Here is a 20,781-nt window from a genome sequence, read left to right on the forward strand (position 1 = left end):
TGATTTATTCTACAATTCAAACATAGAGATTATCCCAAACTCCCGTTCCACCTACACCTAAAGACGTGGATGGAAATCTCCCCTTCCATATTGTGAACTTCGGCCATGAACAACTTTACCGGCACCTGATATCACCTTTCCTACGGGAACAGCTGAGCCGCTCGAGGGAAGGTACACAGGAAACACTGCAGCGCCACTGAAACCGGTGTTAACTCCAACAAGCTGCTTGTTACCTTCAGACTGCTACTCTGTGATGATGTACACCCCTGTCCTGGCCCAAACACCACAAAGCAAGCTAAACAACTATGCCCAAACTGTGGTAAGACCGTAAAGAATTCAAAAGCGGTGGCTTGTGATATTTGTTTGTTCACATAAAGTGTGGAGCTATCAACCCCTTGTCATATGATGAAAAGTCATATGTCTCAAAGTAAGTCTCAAAGTAACATTTCGCTTGTTTGCAATTGTATGCTGTTTAAATGCGGTGCCAAACATTGGGATGCTGGACACAAGCAGGGATGATGAGAGCAATCTAGATGAGATAGTCGATGTATCAGCAGTGGGCACAGAAAATGACATGTTTGACTGTTTCAATCGGAGAGGACTTAATTTTATCCATGTGAACGCACGGAGCCTTCTGCCAAAATTAGAGGAACTAAAACGCCTTGCTTCTAACACACAGGCTGCAGTAGTCGCTGTGACTGAGACATGGCTCGATGGGTCAATTGAGGACGATGAGGTTGAGCTTCCTGGTTATAGCATTCATAGAATTGACGGAAACCGAAACTGTGTTTTACTAGGAATGATGTGCCTTTTAACCCTCGTTCAGATCTGAAAATGGATGTTCTTGAGGTTGCATGGGTAAATATACTTATTCCTAAATGTCGTCCTATACTTGTTGGTGTGTGCTATCTGCCTCCTAAGCAGAATCATTTATGATTTACTTTAATCGAATTGCTGTGATCAAAATGTATTTGCTGATAGAGAATGTATTCTGCTTGGTGATTTTAATACAATTGTGCAGTTATCCCCCCCAGAGAAGTACACTAGTAAATGCCCTGTATAACTTTATTCAGTTATTTGGACTAAAACAACTGATTGTTGAGCCAACCCGGGTGTGTACTGACAGTAAATCAACTTTGGATTTGATTATTGTATCAGATCAAGAGAACGTCTGTCATGTACAAAACTGTGATGATGTTGATCAAGCTTGGTCTCTTTTTAAAAGATCTGTTTCTGTCTGTACTAGACTCTCTGGCTCCGATGAAACTAATTCAAATCAAACAGTGGTCAGGGAAATAGATCACTTCTGAGATCTTAGACCTCATAAAGAAAAGGGATCGCTACCTGTCCAGATTCAGAAGGACAAATCTACAACAAGATTATGATGCTTATATTAACTGCAGAAACCAGGCAATATACAAAATGGATAAGGCCAAATCCCAACATTATATAGACGCGGTTAATGATAAACTGTGGAAAATTTTAAAGGGCATTGGCTCAAAACCTCCCCATAAGGTAAAATCCTGTAGCATTGGCCTGGATATTGATGAGGTTGTATGTCATGACTGTGCAAAGGTTGCAATTTTTTAAATATTTTTTTTACCACTATAGCCTCATCTCTGGTTAAGAAGTTACCCACCTGCTCTGGACACTATGGCTAGTCTTTCATTAAAAACTTTTACCATAGCAGAAGTATTACAAATAATTTGTTTGAGCTGTGGATGGTAACAGAGGACAAAGTTTCCAATCTACTATGCTTAATGAGCACAAACAACGCAACTGGGCTGGTTAACCTCGATGCAAGATTCATAAAGGATAGTGCTTGTGTCACCGCTAAAATGATAACGCATTTTGTAAACCTTTCTATTAGTCGTGGTACATTTCCCAAGGATCTCAAAACAGCCTGGGTGGTTCCACTCCACAAGAAGAGCAGTAAAACAAATGTAATAACCTACAGGCCTGTGCCAATCCTCAAAACCTTATCCAAAGTGGTTGAGAGATATGTTTTAAATCAACTTGAGGGATACCTTATTGAGCACAAACTTCTTTATGAACTACAATCTGGTTTTAGAACAGCTCATTCCACTGATAGTTATCTACCTTTTTGACCACGTTAAGCAGGAAAGTGAGAAGGGGAACTATACAGTTATGGTCATGTTAGACTTGCAGAAAGCTTTTGACACTGTGGACCATGATATTCTCCTGATGAAACTGAAATGCATGGGTCTAAATTATGTAGCAGTGAATTGGTTTATCTTCTTTTTTTTTTACCCCCTTTTTTGTGGTATCCAATTGCTACAACTCCCGTACGGGCTCGGGAGAGACGAAGGGTCATGACGAGCCATGCATCCTCCGAAAAACAACCCAACCAAGCCGCACTGCTTCTTAACACAGTGTGCATCCAACCCGGCACCAATGTGTGGAGGAAACACCCAGAGAACCCAGAGTCTCTGGTAGCACAGCTAGCACTGCGCCACCCGGGAGGCCCGGTTTAGGTCTTATCTGACCAACAGAACATAAGTATGTAATGTTGGTGATGTTCTGTCAGAGGCCAAAGAAATATCCTGTGGAGTACCGCAGGGATCAATTTTACGGCCTCTTATTTTAAATATACGTTAATGATATGCCAGATACAGTAACGTGCAAAATCTTGCTTTATGCTGATGATTCAGCCATACTGGTATCAGGTAAGGATACAGTTTACATTGAGAAGACCCTGAGTAAAGAATTGCATTTTGTTAAGAGATTGGTGGTCTGACAACAAATTGTCACTACATTTGGGAAAAACTGATTTGATTTCTTTTGTAACAAAACGTAGATTGCTTAGGGCTGACAAGATAACGGTAAACTGTGCAGGCAAGGAGATTGAATCTAAAACAAGTATCTTATCTTGGTGTGTCCCTAGATCAATCCTTTTCTAGAGACCTGATTGCTGCTAAAATCCTTTCTAAAATGAACAAATTGAAATGTTTATATCATAACACTCAATATTTTAACATTAAAGTTAAGAAACTGCTGGTCTCAACCTTGATTCAGTGTCATTTTGATTATGCCTGCTCTGCTTGGTATAGTGGGCTATCAAAAAGCTGAAAAAGAGAATGCAGGTCATGCAAAATAACGTTATCAGGTACAGTGGGGCAAAAAAGTATTTAGTCAGCCACCAATTGTGCAAGTTCTCCCAATTAAATTATATGAGAGAGGCCTGTAATTTTCATCATAGGTACTTCAACTATGACAGACAAAATGAGAAGGAAAAAAAATCCAGAAAATCACATTGTAGGATTTTTAATGAATTTATTTGCAAATTATGGTGGAAAATAAGTATTTGGTCACCTACAAACAAGCAAGATTTCTGGCTCTCACAGACACCAGTGACCACAAAAGCAATGATTATTTTAATGGAATGCCTTTTTTATGTCTCAGTGCATGATTGTGTTTAATATTTCCATACTTCAGATAAAGTTTGGAGAGCAGTAAATTAGGCGCTAAACCAATTTAAGGCAAGATCCAACCCAAAAATGGTATGAGCGCTAGGAAGGAATAGGCGTGACTCTCCTATATTAAATATAGTAATCTGTGCCATAAAACCTTTAAATTAAACATTTACAGTGTTTAAAACAATTCTCATTGTATAAACTGCCTTAATTTTGCTGGACCCAGGAAGAGTAGCTGCTGCAATGGCAGCAGCTAATGGGGATCTATAATAAATACTAAAACAAATCTCTCTTAGTACAGGGCTGTTGGAGTAGAGGTTGGGGTTGGCCTTGAACTCTATATAATGTCAATCTGTGCTGCCACCACTGTTGTGTCCACTGCCACCTGCTACCGTCTCTCTATGGCTGTACTGTGTCTGCTTTCACTGACCGGCCTGTGCTCTCAGACACACAGACAGCATACACAACCCTGGCAATTCTCCCCTCCCTCCCTCCCTCCCCCTCCCTCCCTCCCTCCCTCCCTCCCCCTCCCTCCCTCCCTCCCTCCCTCCCTCCCTCCCTCCCTCCCTCCCCTCCCTCCCTCCCTCCCTCCCTCCCACACCCCACACCCACACCCACAGTTCAAAATATTCCGTTTCACACATGTGCAACAAGTGGCTCCGTGGCGCAATGGATAGCGCATTGGACTTCTAGGCTTGTGAATGTGAGGTGATTCAAAGGTTGTGGGTTCGAGTCCCACCGGAGTCGCACTTTTTTTTTTTAAAGAAAGTGATACAGGAAAAAATGATAAAGGAAGACAAAATTATCTTAGTTACTCTAACAAATTTTCGTTGTTAAAAGTAGTATAGCATTTCGAAAGAGACTTGAGTAAGGCAAAATTCTGATATGTATCTTTGGCTAAATACATATAATAATTTCTCAACGAGCTACTAAAACACACATTTTTGTGAGCTAAATTTAACATAGTGACTTTTCTCAACATTTTGTTACAGCCTTATTCTAAAATTGATTAAATAGTTTTTCCCCCCTCATCAATCTACACACAATACCACACCATGACAAGCAAAAACAGGTAAAACTTTTTTTTGCAAATGTATTCAAAATAAAAAGTATTCAGACCCTTTACTCAGTACTTTGTTGAAGCAACTTTGGAATCTTTGCCTGGATCCTGACTAGTCTCCCAGTACGTGCCGCTGAAAAACATCCCCACAGCATGATGCTGCCACCACCATGCTTCACCGTAGGGATGGTGCCAGGTTTCCTCCAGATGTGACGCTTGGCATTCAGACCAAAGAGTTCCATCTTGGTTTCATCAGACCAGAGAATCTTGTTTCTTTAGGTGCCTTTTGGCAAACTCCAAGCGGGCTGTCATGTGCCTTTTACTGAGGAGTGGTTTCCATCTGGCCACTTGATTGATGGAGTGCTGCAGAGATGGTTGACCTTCTGGAAGGTTCTCCCACCTCCACAGAGGAACTCTGGAGCTCTGTCAGAGTGACTATTGGGTTCTTAGTCACCTCCCTGACCAAGGCCCTTTTCCCCCCAATTGGACGTGCAGTCAGCTCTAGGAAGAGTCTTGGTGGTTCCAAACATCCACCCATTTAAGAATGATGGAGGCCACTGTTCTTGGGGACCTTCAATGCTGCAGACATATTTTTAGTACCCTTCCCCTGTGCCTTGATTACAATCTTGTCTTGGAGCTCTACGGACAATTCCTTCGACCTCATGGCTTGGTTTTTGCTCTGACATGCACTGTGAACTGTGGAACATTATATAGACAGGTGTGTGCCTTTCCAAATCATGTCCAATCAATTGAATTTACCTCAGGTGGACTCCAATCAAGTTGTCGAAACATATCAAGGATGATAAATGGAAACAGGATGCACCGGAGCTCAATTTCGAGTCTCATAGCAAAGGGTCTTAATACTGTAAATAATGTATTTTTTTTGTAATACATTTGCAAAAATGTCTAAAAACCTGTTTTCGCTTTGTCATTATGTGGGATTGATGAGGGAAAACAATAATTTAATCAATGTTAGAATAATGCTGTAACGTAACCAAATGTGGAAAAAGTGAAGGGGTCGGAATACTTTCCAAATGCACTGTATATTTCTCTCTTGCTTCTCCTTCAGTTTGGAAGAAATGTATTTGTTCAAAACTGTTCAACTATTGTCTTTCTCTGAGTCAACTTACTCACCACATGTTGTGCACTGCAGTGCTAGCTAGCTGTAGCTTATGCTTTCAGTACTAGACTTAATTCTCTGATCGGGTTGACAACATGTCAGCTGTTCTCCAGCTACAATATGTTGCTACCCTACAGAGTGCTGTTGAGGCTAATGTAGACTTTCTTTGCAAAATAGTATGTTTTAATCAATTATTTTGTGACATGATTATATTTAGTATAGTTTAATCTAAAAAGGATAACTTTTTTCATGTTTAACCATTCATATTTTTCTGAAATTCACTGAGGAGGATGGTCCTCCCCTTCATCCTCTGAGGAGCCTCGACTGCCTCACAAGTAGAGGATTATAGTTTTCGGAATAAAATTGTGTGCACGCAGGCAGCAGTTTGTGTGAAAATGGAACAAAAATGTCCATTACATATGTTTTCCGGAAAATTCACAGAAATATTGTCCTTTGGAGGATTGTTTGGGACTTTGGGTTTAGCCAGCAAGGCCTCATTTAACGACGTGGAACTTTTAGTCTGTACATAACATGGAACAGTTCTGGGCAGTAAAGAGTTACTTTTTCAAAATGCCTTTGCTGCAGCAACGTACATCATAGGGTGAAGCCAAGTGCCAAGTTCATAGCGATCTTCTAACCATAATATACAATAATATGCTCCTGATGGCACAGCTACAGTGCTGTGAAAAAGAATAAGACCACTTTCTAACTTCCTCTACTGTTGTATATGATTGATGCGAACGTTATCAGATCTTCAACCAAATCCTAATATTAGATAAAGGGAACCCGAGTGAACAAATAACAACAATTACATACCTATTTCATTCATTTCATAAACAAAGTTATGCAACACCTAATGCCCCTGTGTGAAAAAGTAATTGCCCCCTTACACTCAAAAACTGGTTGTGCCACCTTTAGCTTAAAAAATATAGAAAAATCAGAAAGGGGGCAAATACTTTTGCACGGCACTGTACATCCACTTTGAAGCAAGCCTGGACTCATTTGAGCTTGAAATAAACAAAAATCCCAATAAACAGATTGTAACTTTGAAACAATAAAGCAAAACACCCAATTACAAAAGATAAGTTACACACACAAAAAGAGAAGAACACTCACCAGGTTCTCCTTCTCGATACGCTGCTGCTCGCGCTGCCTGTTGAGGGCGCTGTGGTAGAGGCGGACAGGGGGCGGACCCCCTCCTCCTCCGTTGGACCTCCTCCGGGAGCTACTGGTGGTGCTGGTGCCCCCCGTACTACCCGGTCGCGAGTGGGGCGAGGGGCGCGACAGCTGGCGCAGCAGCCTCTGGTTCTCCCGGTCAATCTGCCGCACCTCGTCGTTGCTAAAGGAGTAATTCTTCCTATTCCTGCCTCCACTGGGGCAGTCGATGGACAGGCCACTCCCCAGGCGACTGAGGAAGGCTTCAGAGAGAGAGGAGGGAGAGATGACAGAGGAGGAAGCAGCAGATAAACATTTTGTTAGTTAGCTGTCTGATTTGTTACAAATGGAGCATCTGCATGTCAATGAAAATATTTATAAAAAACATATGTAAACCGCCACTTTCTCAGATAGCTCCTGTCCTCCTGGACTGACTCCCCCGCCCGCCCGCACATACACCTCAGCCCCTGCTTCTCCCCACCTCACCTTCTTCTACATCTGGGTTCCAGGAGCCCCCTTCCTCCTCCTCCTGGGGTATGCTGCTGAGGTTACCAGTGGGAGCGCTCCCCTCTGTCCCTCTATGCTGCTGCTGCCTGACACCCACACCCCCAGGCCCCACACCCTCCTCCTCCACCACCACCCTCCCCACTCCCAGGTCCAGGGACTGGGCCGGGCTGACGTCGGGGGTGGACAGTGGAGTCACGTCAGTCACTGTGTCTTCCTCTTCTTCAAGGGTGATGGTGGTGTGAGGAATCTCTCTGGGCGCTGCCGAGCCCAGCCTGGGGGGCCTCCATCTGGGGGAGGAGGGCATGGATGTCTGGTGGGTTGGGAGCCCGGGCTTGGGAGAGGGCTCTGGGCATCCAGTATGCACCTGAAGGAAGAATAAGATGCATTCAGGGAGTTGTTTTAACAGTTAAAACGAGATAAATTCTGGATTTTAAGAGCGTCTTAACTCCTGTTGAACAACTTACTGCAACCATAACAGTGCCAACATCTGAGTCATTTAGCAGATGCTGATGCCCTTTTCCAGACTGTTATGCAGATTGACATACAGTTAGCAGTGATTCTCAGTACTCCTGTGCCAGTTAAGTACTGCAGGTTTTTGTCCCAGCTTAGCGCCATCACCCCTGATTCAACTCATCGTAAGGCTCTCCAGAGGGTAGTGAGGTCTGCACAACGCATCACCGGGGGCAAACTACCTGCCATAAAGATCATCAAGGACATCAACCACCCGAGCCACTGCCTGTTCACCCCGCTGTCATCCAGAAGGCGAGGTCAGTACAGGTGCATCAAAGCTGGGACCGAGAGACTGAAAAACAGCTTCTATCTCAAGGCCATCAGACTGTTAAACAGCCACCACTAACATTGAGTGGCTACTGCCAACACACTGTCAATGACACTGACTCTACTCCAGCCACTTTAATCATGGGAATTGATGGGAAATGATGTAAATATATCACTAGCCACTTTAAACAATGCTACCTTATATAATGTTACTTACCCTACATTATTCATCTCATATGCATACGTAGATACTGTACTCTATATCATCGACTGCATCCTTATGTAATACATGTATCACTAGCCACTTTAACTATGCCACTTGGTTTACATACTCATCTCATATGTATATACTGTACTCGATATCATCTACTGTATCTTGCCTATGCTGCTCTGTACCATCACTCATTCATATATCCTTATGTACATATTCTTTATCCCCTTACACTGTGTATAAGACAGTAGTTTTTTGGAATTGTTAGTTAGATTACTTGTTCGTTATTACTGCATTGTCGGAACTAGAAGCACAAGCATTTCGCTACACTCGCATTAACATCTGCTAACCATGTGTATGTGACAAATAAAATTTGATTTGATTTGATTTTGAAAAAAATAAGGCTCAGTGGCAAATTAATTTCCAAGTAGTCAGTTACAACTGTGTGGAGTTTGTGACAGCAACTATGTGAGCTTTTTACAGTATTATAGACACTAGGTCCTGGGATGTCTATGATATTCTATATACACTGCTCAAAAAAATAAAGGGACCACTTAAACAACACCATGTAACTCCAAGTCAATCACACTTCTGTGAAATCAAACTGTCCACTTAGGAAGCAACACTGATTGACAATAAATTTCACAATCTGTTGTGCAAATGGAATAGACAACAGGTGGAAATTATAGGCAATTAGCAAGACACCCCCATAAAGGAGTGGTTCTACAGGTGGGGACCACAGACCACTTCTCAGTTCCTATGCTTCCTGGCTGATGTTTTGGTCACTTTTGAATGCTGGCGGTGCTTCCACACTAGTGGTAGCATGAGACGGAGTCTACAACCCACACAAGTGGCTCAGGTAGTGCAGCTCATCCAGGATGGCACATAAATGCGAGCTGTGGCAAGAAGGTTTGCTGTGTCTGTCAGCGTAGTGTCAAGAGCATGGAGGCGCTACCAGGAGACAAGCCAGTACACCAGGAGACGTGGAGGAGGCCGTAGGAGGGCAACAACCCAGCAGCAGGACCGCTACCTCCGCCTTTGTGCAAGGAGGAGCAGGAGGAGCACTGCAAAATGACCTCCAGCAGGCCACAAATGTGCATGTGTCTGCTCAAACGGTCAGAAACAGACTCCATGAGGGTGGTATGAGGGCCCGACGTCCACAGGTGGAGGTTGTGCTTACAGCCTAACACTGTGTAGGACGTTTTTCATATGCCAGAGAACACCAAGATTGGCAAATTCGCCACTGGCGCCCTGTGCTCTTCACAGATGAAAGCAGGTTCACACTGAGCACATGTGACAGACGTGACAGTCTGGAGACGCCGTGGAGAACGTTCTACTACCTGCAACATCCTCCAGCATGACCGGTTTGGCGGTGGGTCAGTCATGGTGTGGGGTGGCATTTCTTTGGGGGGCCGCACAGCCCTCCATGTGCTCGCCAGAGGTAGCCTGACTGCCATTAGGTACCGAGATGAGATCCTCAGACCCCTTGTGAGACCATATGCTGGTGCGGTTGGCCCTGGGTTCCTCCTAATGCAAGACAATGCTAGATCTCATGTGGCTGGAGTGTGTCAGCAGTTCCTGCAAGAGGAAGGCATTGATGCTATGGACTGGCCCGCCCGTTCCCCCGACCTGAATCCAATTGAGCACATCTGGGACATCATGTCTCGCTCCATCCACCAACGCCAATTTGCACCAGACTGTCCAGGAATTGGCGGATGCTTTAGTCCAGGCCTGGGAGGAGATCCCTCAGGAGACCATCCGCCACCTCATCAGGAGCATGCCCAGGCTTTGTAGGGAGGTCATACAGGCACGTGGACGCCACACACACTACTGATCCTAATTTTGACTTGTTTTAAGGACATTACATCAAAGTTGGATCAGCCTGTAGTGTGGTTTTCCACTTTCATTTTGAGTGTGACTCCAAATCCAGACCTCTATGTGTTGATACATTTCATTTCCATTGACAATTTGTGTGTGATTTTGTTGTCAGCACATTCAACTATGGAAAGAAAAAAGTATTTAATAAGAATATTTAATTCATTCAGATCTAGGATGTGTTATTTTAGTGTTCCCTTTATTTTTTGGAGCAGTGTAGAAGACCCCCTTACCTTCCTCATCTTCATTAGTGCAAACCGTAGCAAAACATTTTACTACAAAAATGAGTGTTTCTTATTAGGTCCCTCCCCATTTCAGCCCGTTTGGTTCATGGTGAATTCAACCCAGGTGTTTCACTACTGAGCTGGGACAAATAGCTAGACCCTATGCAAATACTCTTAAAATGCATCCTTCTTTCCTCCCTTCCTCGAAGTAACCATTGGGTATGCGTACGAAGCCGAGCAGTACGGCAGCTCTCTCCAGGAGCAGGATTGAGAATGACTAGCCTCAGCCAGTTAGACAAGAACAAGTTGTAATCCTACCATGTCCACAGAGTGAGAGGGTTCGGAGGAGCAGCTCTCCCCACTGCTGTAGCTCTCATCCGTCTCCGACTCGGATGAAGTGGAAGATGGGGACAAACTCCTGTGGCGGAGCTTCCTGACAGGCTTCTTGGGAATGCCATGTTGTGTCCCATTAGGTCCGGGTATCAACCTTGGGTTAACAAAATATATGGTCATGATACAAAGGCTTACCCATCCAACTGAATGATATGGCACAGTCTAGATAAGAACACAATCTGGTAAATAGAGGACGCAAATGCTTTGCCTGCATATAGGAACACTATACTGTTGATTTGATGTCTGTAATGCACAGGTGTCAAAATCATTGCACGGGTGGCAAGTGTCTGCAGGTATTCACTCCTCACTTGTACTTGATTGATCAATTAACCCTATCAGTCCTGAGAACCCATCTAAAATTGGCTTTCCATTTATCCAACTTTCATATACAGTGGGGCAAAAAAGTATTTAGTCAGCCACCAATTGTGCAAGTTCTCCCACTTAAAAAGATGAGAGAGGCCTGTAATTTTCATCATAGGTACACTTCAACTATGACAGACAAAATTAGAAGAAAAAAAATCCAGAAAATCACATTGTAGGATTTTTAATGAATTTATTTGCAAATTATGGTGGAAAATAAGTATTTGGTCACCTACAAACAAGTAAGATTTCTGGCTCTCACAGACCCGTAACTTCTTCTTTAAGAGGCTCCTCTGTCCTCCACTCGTTACCTGTATTAATGGCACCTGTTTGAACTTGTTATCAGTATAAAAGACACCTGTCCACAACCTCAAACAGTCACACTCCAAACTCCACTATGGCCAAGACCAAAGAGCTGTCAAAGGACACCAGAAACTAAATTGTAGACCTGCACCAGGCTGGGAAGACTGAATCTGCAATAGGTAAGCAGCTTGGTTTGAAGAAATCAACTGTGGGAGCAATTATTAGGAAATGGAAGACATACAAGACCACTGATAATCTCCCTCGATCTGGGGCTCCACGCAAGATCTCACCCCGTGGGGTCAAAATTATCACAAGAACGGTGAGCAAAAATCCCAGAACCACACGGGGGGACCTAGTGAATGACCTGCAGAGAGCTGGGACCAAAGTAACAAAGCCTACCATCAGTAACACACTACGCCGCCAGGGACTCAAATCCTGCAGTGCCAGACGTGTCCCCCTGCTTAAGCCTGTACATATCCAGGCCCGTCTGAAGTTTACTAGAGAGCATTTGGATGATCCAGAAGAAGATTGGGAGAATGTCATATGGTCAGATGAAACCAAAATAGACATTTTGGGTAAAAACTCATCGTGTTTGGAGGACAAAGAATGCTGAGTTGCATCCAAAGAACACCATACCTACTGTGAAGCATGGGGGTGGAAACATCATGCTTTGGGGCTGTTTTTCTGCAAAGGGACCGGGACGACTGATCCGTGTAAAGGAAAGAATGAATGGAGCCATGTATCGTGAGATTTTGAGAAAAAAACCTCCTTCCATCAGCAAGGGCATTGAAGATGAAACGTGGCTGGGTCTTTCAGCATGACAATGATCCCAAACACACCGCCCGGGCAACTAAGGAGTGGCTTCGTAAGAAGCATTTCAAGGTCCTGGAGTGGCCTAGCCAGTCTCCAGATCTCAACCCCATAGAAAATCTTTGGGGGGAGTTGAAAATCCATGTTGCCCAGCAACAGCCCCAAAACATCACTGCTCTAGAGGAGATCTGCATGGAGGAATGGGCCAAAATACCAGCAACAGTGTGTGAAAACCTTGTGAAGACTTACAGAAAACGTTTGACCTCTGTCATTGCCAACAAAGGGTATATAACAAAGTATTGAGATACACTTTTGTTATTGACCAATTACTTATTTTCCACCATAATTTGCAAATAAAATTCATAAAAATGTGATTTTCGGAATTTTTTTTCTCATTTTTTCTGTCATAGTTGAAGTGTATCTATGATGAAAATTACAGGCCTCTCATCTTTTTAAGTAGGAGAACTTGCACAATTGGTGGCTGACTAAATACTTTTTTGCCCCACTGTATCTGCATGTCCAGCCCCTATAATTAGCCTCACAATGAAGTGTTTTACCATTGTAGGACAACCAGGGGTACAAGTAGAACACAAAACAATTTGAAATAAACAGTTGCATTCACGGGTATTATTGACAAATCTCAATAAAAAAAATGTACAGTCTCAAAGAAAACCATTAGTAACACACTACGCCGTCATGGATTAAAATCCTGCAGCGCACGCAAGGTCCCCCTGCTCAAGCCAGCGCATGTCCAGGCCCGTCTGAAGTTTGCCAATGACCATCGGGATGATCCAGAGGAGGAATGGGAGAAGGTCATGTGGTCTGATGAGACAAATAGAGCTTTTTGGTCTAAACTGCACTCACCGTGTTTGGAGGAAGAAGGATGAGTACAACCCCAAGAATACCATCCCAACCGTGAAGCATGGAGATGGAAACATCATTCTTTGGGGATGCTTTTCTGCAAAGGGGACAGGACGACTGCACCGTATTGAGGGGAGGATGGATGGGGCCATGTATCGCGAGATCTTGGCCAACAACCTCCTTCCCTCCGTAAGAGCGTTGAAGATGGGTCGTGGCTGGGTCTTCCAGCATGACAACGACCCGAAACACACAGCCAGGGCAACTAAGGAGTAGCTCCATAAGAAGCATCTCAATGTCCTGGAGTGGCCTTGCCAGTCTCCAGACCTGAACCCAATAGAAAATCTTTGGAGGGAGCTGAAAGTCCATATTGCCCAGCGACAGCCCCGAAACCTGAAGGATCTGGAGAAGGTCTAGTCTAGTGGTGTGGGGGCTGTGCTTTGGCAAAGTGGGTGGGGTTATATCCTTCCTGTTTGGCCCTGTCCGGGGGTGACCTCGGATGGGGCCACAGTGTCTCCTGACCCCTCCTGTCTCAGCCTCCAGTATTTATGCTGCAGTAGTTTGTGTCGGGGGGCTGGGGTCAGTTTGTTATATCTGGAGTACTTCTACTGTCCTATTCGGTGTCCTGTGTGAATCTAAGTGTGCGTTCTCTAATTCTCTCCTTCTCTCTTTCTTTCTCTCTCTCGGAGGACCTGAGCCCTAGGACCTGAGCTCCAGGACTACCTGACATGACTCCTTGCTGTCCCCAGTCCACCTGGCCATGCTGCTGTTCCAGTTTCAACTGACCTGAGCCCTAGGACCATGCCCCAGGACTACCTGACATGATGACTCCTTGCTGTCCCCAATCCACCTGGCCATGCTGCTGCTCCAGTTTCAACTTCCACCTGACTGTGCTGCTGCTCCAGTTTCAACTGTTCTGCCTTATTATTATTCGACCATGCTGGTCATTTATGAACATTTGAACATCTTGGCCATGTTCTGTTATAATCTCCACCCGGCACAGCCAGAAGAGGACTGGCCACCCCACATAGCCTGGTTCCTCTCTAGGTTTCTTCCTAGGTTTTGGCCTTTCTAGGGAGTTTTTCCTAGCCACCGTGCTTCTACACCTGCATTGCTTGCTGTTTGGGGTTTTAGGCTGGGTTTCTGTACAGCACTTTGAGATATCAGCTGATGTACGAAGGGCTATATAAATAAATTTGATTTGATTTGATTTGAAGGTCTGTATGGAAGGAGTGGGCCAAAATCCCTGCTGCAGTGTGTGCAAACCTGGTCAAGAACTACAGGAAACGTATGATCTCTGTAATTGCAAACAAAGGTTTCTGTACCAAATATTAAGTTATGCTTTTCTGATGTATCAAATACTTATGTCATGCAATAAAATGCAAATTAATTACTTAAAAATCATACAATGTGATTTTCTGCATTTTTGTTTTAGATTCCGTCTCTCACAGTTGAAGTGTAGCTATGATAAAAATGACAGACCTCTACATGCTTTGTAAATAGGAAAACCTGCAAAATCGGAAGTGTATCAAATACTTGTTCTCCCCACTGTATGTGACCTTTTTACAGTATTATACACACTATGTCCTGGGATTTCCTATGATCTTCTATGTAGAAGAACCCCTTACCTAAGAACTCATGTAACTTGTGAACATCATAAAACAAAACATGTTACATGTGCATGTTTGTGAGAGTCTCAGAGTAGATATCTTTTAATAGTTTGTAGCTCAAACAATTAGGACTCTACAGACGTTTTTGTAAGACCCAGCCCGGGCTCCTTGAGGATCCACCCTTGTCTCACAAACACTGCTCTAGCTCAGCCCCCGTTAATCACAGACTAATGAGCAGGGCAGTTAACCCCCAACAACAACTGCTCGCCGATGATGTGGACGTCAACCAAGGCAGCCACCCGCACCTCTCTGATTCAGTATTGGTATCTACGGATGCAGACAAAATAAACACATCCAATGGTCCAACTCAGTAGTCTTTAGCTCAAACAAAAAAAATTTTAAAGGGTGATAAGTCCAAAATGCACCAGCATTACGGTGGGACTCATTGAGTTAAGGTCACTGATTAGTTAAGAACTCCCCTCACCTGGTTGTTTAGGTCTTAATTGGACACAAATTGAAAGGAAATAACAAAAACTAGCAGACACTGCCCTCCACGAAATGAGTTTGACACTCCTGCATAATGTTACATGCTTGTTTGCTGCTATCTTGGCCAGGACTCCTTTGGGAAAGACATTTATAATCTCAATAGCCACATAAATAATAAATACACGAAGATAAGAAATTGTATGCTGATTTAAATTTTGAGAAGGAAATATGGGATTCCTAAAAATAAAATAAAAATCAGGAAAAAAAATCATAAAATCTTTGAACCTTTGACCCAGTGGCCTCCCTGACTCTTCCTCGCTTTCATCTTGGCTCTGATGATAGCCATCTTCATCATCATCGGCGCCTTCTTCCTGCTCCTCTGCCGATGATGCCGTGCGGATGTCGCTGGAGCTCTTGGAGTGGATGCTAGATACCTCCTCTGCACCGCTGCCGTCCTTCACCTCCGACTAGACAGGTAAGTGAATATAGTTTACAACTACTACAAATATTACAATAGACCATGGTTAGACATTTGTTTTAGGCAGCTCCCTGGTCATGGAACAGTTCTCAAGCTTTTGATGGACATGTTATTGAAATGATTATCACTAAGAACATGAATGATGAGGATTGCATTTGATTTGACTACTGTTTGTTTTAAATCTGTGCTGTATTGTATAAAAACAATTGGAATTCTAATGGACATTTTTAAGATTAAATCATATCTTTTTTTCAAATAATTATGCATCCTTGACATTGATTTTGATTAGGCCTCAATTCCAATGTACCCCAAGCCTGGGCAGTTTATATTGAGTGGCATAATGCCATCTTGTGGCGTAATGTAGAATGATGAAGCCACAGACTTTTTTACAATTTTATTCAACTAGGCATGTCGGTTAAGAACAAGTTCTTATTTACAATGACGGCCTATCTCGGCCAAAACCTAAACCGGATGACGCTGGGCCAAATGTGCACAGACCTATGGGACTCCCAATCACGGCTGGTTGTGATACAGCCTGGAATCGAACCAGGGTCTGTAGTAACGCCTTTAGCACTGAGATGCAGTGCCTTAGACCGCTGCGCCCCTCGGGAGCCCCGCAACTTGTCTAGTACAAGTTATTACTCCTGCATACTGTTATGCCTGCATGTGCACTGTAAATCGGTTACAGATAGGGTGCATTCTGATTTTATAATGAAGCACTTGTTGCCCTTTCCTTGTGACTTTACCTTGACCTGGGTAAAGGGGTTGGGAAAAGTCACAAGGGAAAGGGTAAAAGATGACAGTGGTTATTTTCATCAGACAATCCTTGTTCATGCCTTTCTTACAGAACATTCACCAAATAGCCTCACCATTAGCATGCCTACCTCTGATTTATTGGACGATATGCTAGAAGACCTGCTCCTCCTGTCTTCGGCCTCAAAGCCATGACCCTTCTCCTCTGTCCTCGGTTGAAATATTACTCCTGCAGGACTAGGGTCCCTAGTACCACCACAGGACCTCTCTGTACCACTATGCCGCTCTGTCTGTGGAGCCTCCGGCTGGATGTCTGGCTCCTTTCTAGCCTCAGAGCTTATTTCACTCTTTCTTTCACTCTTCCCTTGCTCTTTGCTGATGCTGTCACAATCAGCGTCGCTGTCGAAAAACGAGTGATCCACCTCGCCCTCCAGTTCTTTGGGGCTGTACATAACAGTTGTCTCCTTCAGCAATCTGGTCGAGAACTGGAGAGAGATAAGGGGACATTTTTATTTTATTTATATTTGATACTCTCAGCTGGTTAATACTTCATTTAAATTCGAAACGGTAGCCTATAGGTGACCCTCCAATCATCAATGATTGACATATTTAATCAAACCAGCATTAGCAATGTTTAGGCTATATGCATTGTATTTGTTGATAAACTGCCTCGCACACACAATCTAGCTACCTACATAATGTCAGCTACATTAGCCAGCTAACTGTGAGGGAAGTCTAAAAAGCACATTTACAGTACCCAATGCCAAAGGCATTTAGCTATTTTATTTGACCACAGGACAATGCATATAGCACTTAATTGCAGGTTTTATTGATCAACGTAAAACATCCACATTTCTAAAGGAAGAGCTAGCTAACTCCAGTAAAACAGTTAATAGGTGTACGTTAACGTTAGCACGGTGTGGAAGTTCCTTGATATCACTGACGTTAACGTTAGCTAGTTACTGTTAAGCTAGCTAGTAGTTAACGTTACCTAGCTAGTAGAAAGACTGACACTTTTACAGTCAGTACCCAAAGTAACGTTACCCAGGGCATTCTGCATTCAGTGATTTATTTGTCTACAGGACACTGCATATAACGCTTCAGTGTAGCCTTGATTGATGGGAAAGCTAGTAACGTTAGCTAGCTCAAGTAAAACATCCACATCTCAAATGGAAGTTAGCTAGCTAGCATAAAGACAGACAGTTAACTTTACTATAACGTTATCAAGTCAGTATCCTACAAAAGACCGAATCAAGGCAGCTGATCCTATCAAGAAAGCTCTGCTAACGTCAGCCTAACCTAGCTAGCTAGCTACAATAAAGCACACTAGATGTTTTTTTACGACCTTACCTGGCATGCACGCTAAGTGTATGACTCAAGACAAAATCAGCTGGTTAATTAGCTAGCTTTGTTTTTTTAGTCTATGCCGTTATAACCAAGCAGTCTCCATGTAACGTTACTTTAAATGGCATATTGAAAGTAGTTTGCTAACGTTACATGAAACGAAGCTAGACTAAATATGTGTGGGTTGGATAGCTAATGTAACTAAGCAACGTCTTCTTCTTTTTGGTGTGGCTTTCCGGAAGACTAAACGCTGTGGACAGGGTTGCCAGGTTACCTTATTTCTAGCCCAATGACCCTCAAAACCACCCCAAGGCCTGAAAACTATCGTTTTTGCGCAGCAAGAGAGTACTTGACACATGAAATCCAATAAAATGTTTTTCCATAAATTAATCGAACAAATTAAAATGGATTATCTTCTAAGTAACTTGTAATGACGTTACGATCGGGTTTCCATCAAAATAATAAGTATTGCGAGTTAGCTAAAGTAATAAAGGAATTTGAATATGTTGCAAGAGAAAATATAATTCAGTCCAGATCATTTTCTATCAATGGGTGTCGATTTAACTGTCTACTTTTGGCATAAAATTGACAGGAGAGTTAGAGTGATGAAAGTTAGACAGAGGATATCGAAATCTCTACCCAAGAAACACTTGGAAGAACTTTAAAAAACGAATGGTATGCAATTTTTCTGGCAATTGTGCCTTAATAATAAGTGCCAAATGTTAAGACTACATACAACCCGTTATAAATGGCCTATCTGCTAGATTGGCTTGTCATTTCTATAGGCATAGGCTACTGACACAAATCTTGGTTTATGATTGCAATTCAGCTTTGCCATTGGTTTGCTTAGCTAAATGCAGGTAGCCTATAGCCCCTAATAGGCCTACATCTAATTTCAGATAGCCTACAGTAGCCTAGGCAAGATGTAAACTGAACGATTTAGCAATTTGCTTAGTTGAAATTGACATTCTAATTTATTCAACATGAATAGTGAGGCGATTTAGAGGTAAAAATTGCTTGTATTGTCCAATAACCTGCTGGAATAAGCTTCTGGGGATGGGGTCTTAATTTAAATCACTAAACAAATATTAACAATATGGATATGAACTGAATATGCTTGACAACATCAGCCGGTGTTTTATCTGTAGCCTAATCTGACTGACTGTTACTGTCAATCTAATGCATTCTAACAACAGCTGACAATTGCGAGAGCTGTGACCAATGCTCCCTACAATTTTGGGGGGCACTGAGCAAATTTTTAGGTCTTGTGAGCAGAAACTTGAACATTGTGAGAATGTACCCTTACAGGCTGTACCCTTACAGTTTTAGACAGTAGCCAATAGGCTATTGTGGCTATCTGAGCATAATGTAGGCCTACCAACAAAACCAATGGAGCAAATCCCACAACATTTTCACATGGAAAATCTTTTGATTTCTATGATATAGCCTATATGTGGTGTTCAGCGCAGGCCTACATTGCATGAGACTTTTAAAAATGTTTTTACATTATGAAGGGCTTGATATTAATACTTTTTTACTTGGTCTGTAACATGATGTGCCAAATAGGTGACTGTAAATTGTATTGTGTTGTATGATGCAAGAAACCACTTTACAATATAAAATAGGTTATTATTACCATACAGAGAATTAGACAATGTAAATTGTTGTAATATTTGTTCTGTCTTTTGAGGATTAAACAGAAATCCTCCATCCGCTTGTTTTAAAAATATATATTTATTTTCAAATGCCGAAAGTGAGAGGTTGTAATCTGAATAAAGGGAAAAAGGCCCTTCTTGAACACGGGCTGACATTCTTACTAATCTGCTAGCGAAACAGTTTGGATTTGTGTATATCTTTTGTATGATTTAAGCCTTTAGTGAGAGTTCTAATGCTTTAAAATTCAGTCATTTCTGCCCTCCGAATACATATTCATTAGATAAATAGGCCTGTTTAATTTTGTCTGGCTTGCCATTCCAAGGCTCTGAAAAGCATCCAATTATTTCTGGTCCCATGCCGTCGCTGGGTCGCGGATACGAAAGGTTCAGGAGGCCCTTAGCACTTCATATCTGGTTTTAAAGACTACTGCCATTCTGTTGGAATACCTTTTATAGATAACTTTGACACCCTTTGGAAACAGAAGATTGTTCTACAGGCATGACGAAGTCCATCCAAATCATCTTGACTCCTGGACTCTTTCCACACATTTCAAGGCTTCGTTGAGAGAATGACTTATCAATGAACCAAGCCCTGCTCAGATAATCCCTATTATTGTTTCGCTGAGTTGTCGTAGTGCTGCAGAAAATGTACATAGTCCCAGGAGCATTGTAAGTCATAATGTAAGTAACTTAATTTATGTCCCTCTAAGTCCCTTGAATGCCTCTATTGATCCTATATCAATTGCATGCAGTAAGCATGTGTCTCTGGACCAGAGTTATATTGTTAGCACTGAGGTGGTGTGCCCTAGTAGGAAGTTGGCTGGATGCAGCTCACCCTCCACTATCAGCACAAACATAAATATCACTGTCATGTCCCCTCTCTCCATTGGGATTATCTGCCTCAAACCCTATTACAGGGGCTGAGTCACTGGCTTACTGGTGCTCTTCTATGCCATCCCTAGAAGGGGTGCGTCACTGACATGATCTTCCTGTCCTGGTTGGCGCCCCCCTCCCCCCCTTGAGTTGTGCCGTGGGAGAGCTCTTCATGCGCTATACTCGGCCTTGTCTCAGGATGGTAAATTGGTGGTTGGAGATATCCCTCTAGTGGTGTGGGGGCTGTGCTTTGGCAAAGTGGGTGGGGTTATATCCTGCCTGTTTGGCCCTGTCCGGGGGTATCGTCGGACGGGGCCACAGTGTCTCCCGACCCCTCCTGTCTCAGCCTCCAGTATTTATGCTGCAATAGTTTGTGTCGGGGGGCTAGGGTCAGTCTGTTATATCTGGAGTATTTCTCCTGTCTTATCCAGTGTCCTGTGTGAATTTAAGTATGCTCTCTCTAATTCTCTCTCTTTGTCTCTCTTTCTTTCTCTC

The 20,781-nt window shown here is 43.0% G+C and overlaps 1 protein-coding gene and 1 non-coding gene across 4 annotated transcripts in view; one reads left to right on the forward strand and one right to left on the reverse strand.

The window, feature by feature from the left end:
- Positions 1–18,009, reverse strand: part of cfap97 (cilia and flagella associated protein 97) — a 34,479-nt gene extending 16,470 nt beyond the window's left edge. Inside the window, exons 1-6 of one of the 3 annotated variants that reach the window (XM_024398373.1) lie at positions 17,765–18,009; positions 16,546–16,899; positions 15,469–15,650; positions 10,682–10,850; positions 7,256–7,640; positions 6,731–7,032 (exon numbers count right to left, since the gene is read on the reverse strand). In XM_024398373.1, the coding sequence (XP_024254141.1) occupies positions 6,731–7,032; positions 7,256–7,640; positions 10,682–10,850; positions 15,469–15,650; positions 16,546–16,866 (1,359 nt within the window). In that variant the 5' untranslated portion in view covers positions 16,867–16,899; positions 17,765–18,009. Of the gene's footprint in view, positions 1–6,730; positions 7,033–7,255; positions 7,641–10,681; positions 10,851–15,468; positions 15,651–16,545; positions 16,900–17,405; positions 17,486–17,764 lie in introns of those variants that run through there. The other 2 variants (XM_024398371.2, XM_024398372.2) reach the window with 2 other exon arrangements.
- On the forward strand, positions 4,090–4,181 carry trnar-ucu. The gene is given in 2 exon segments: positions 4,090–4,126; positions 4,146–4,181. It is a non-coding gene; the product is annotated as a tRNA-Arg (tRNA).
- Positions 18,010–20,781: the final 2,772 nt, after the last annotated feature.

This window comes from Oncorhynchus tshawytscha, linkage group LG34 (assembly GCF_018296145.1).
Source record: "Oncorhynchus tshawytscha isolate Ot180627B linkage group LG34, Otsh_v2.0, whole genome shotgun sequence".
Lineage (NCBI taxonomy): Eukaryota > Metazoa > Chordata > Actinopteri > Salmoniformes > Salmonidae > Oncorhynchus > Oncorhynchus tshawytscha.